General features: G+C 73.7%; 1 protein-coding gene across 1 annotated transcript in view; it reads right to left on the bottom strand.

The window, feature by feature from the left end:
• The window catches only part of ARPP19 (cAMP regulated phosphoprotein 19), a 12533-nt gene extending 12195 nt beyond the window's left edge, over nucleotides 1-338 (bottom strand). Inside the window, exon 1 of the mRNA XM_026060522.1 lies at nucleotides 69-338. Coding sequence (XP_025916307.1) covers nucleotides 69-113 — 45 coding nt within the window. The 5' untranslated portion in view covers nucleotides 114-338. The remainder of the gene's footprint in view (nucleotides 1-68) is intronic.
• Between the last annotated feature and the right edge of the window lie 393 nt (nucleotides 339-731).

Below are 731 nucleotides of genomic sequence, written 5' to 3'. Positions count from 1 at the left end.
AGACGGGGGAAGCCGCGCGGGCCTCCCCCGCCGCTCGGCGGGCCGGCGCGGGCCATCCGGGCACCCACCTTCTGCTCCTCGGCCGAGGCGGGCTCGGGGCTCTCGGCAGACATGGCGCCCCGGCAGCAGGGACCGCGGCGCAGAAAGGGCTCGCGGGGACGCGCGACCGCCGCTCCTGCCGCGCAACGCAGCCGCCTCCTCCCGCACAAGATGGCCGCCGCTCTCACGACGGTGAGCCGGCGGGACCAGACTTCCTCCGCGCGCAGCCTCCCCGGCGGCACGGCCACACTCCCAGAGCGCGGCCGAGGAGGAGCTTCCGTCTCTGCGCCCCCGCTCTGGCCGCTTCTCTGACGTCACGTCCTCCCTTTCCCGGGCATGCTGGGAGTTGTAGTCTGCCAGGCCGCGTGCGGGGCTGGGGCTGGGGGCTGAGGGGCACCGGGKGGCCCGGAGGGGACCGTGGGGCCAGGAAGGGCCCGGGCTCTCCCCGAAGGAGCTTGTGTAACTCCCATTCGGGTTCCTGGGAAACATGGGGCCGACAGGTCATGTAAAGACTACAAGGTCTTAGCTCAGAAAAGCAAAGACAGCCCCCAGGAGGGAGGGCAGCGGTTGGCGACGACGCAACGCCTGGTTTCGGGGCCGCTGGCCCCTCACRGGCGCTCGCCGGCAGCCCGCTCTGCCCGGTGCCCGGCTCCCTCGGCGCTGCTCGGGCTTCGCTCGCCGCCCCACCGGCC

Source organism: Apteryx rowi, unplaced genomic scaffold (genome assembly GCF_003343035.1).
Source record: "Apteryx rowi isolate R43461 unplaced genomic scaffold, aptRow1 scaffold_17, whole genome shotgun sequence".
Taxonomy (NCBI): Eukaryota; Metazoa; Chordata; class Aves; order Apterygiformes; family Apterygidae; genus Apteryx; species Apteryx rowi.
This window is presented reverse-complemented; position numbering and strand designations above follow the sequence as displayed.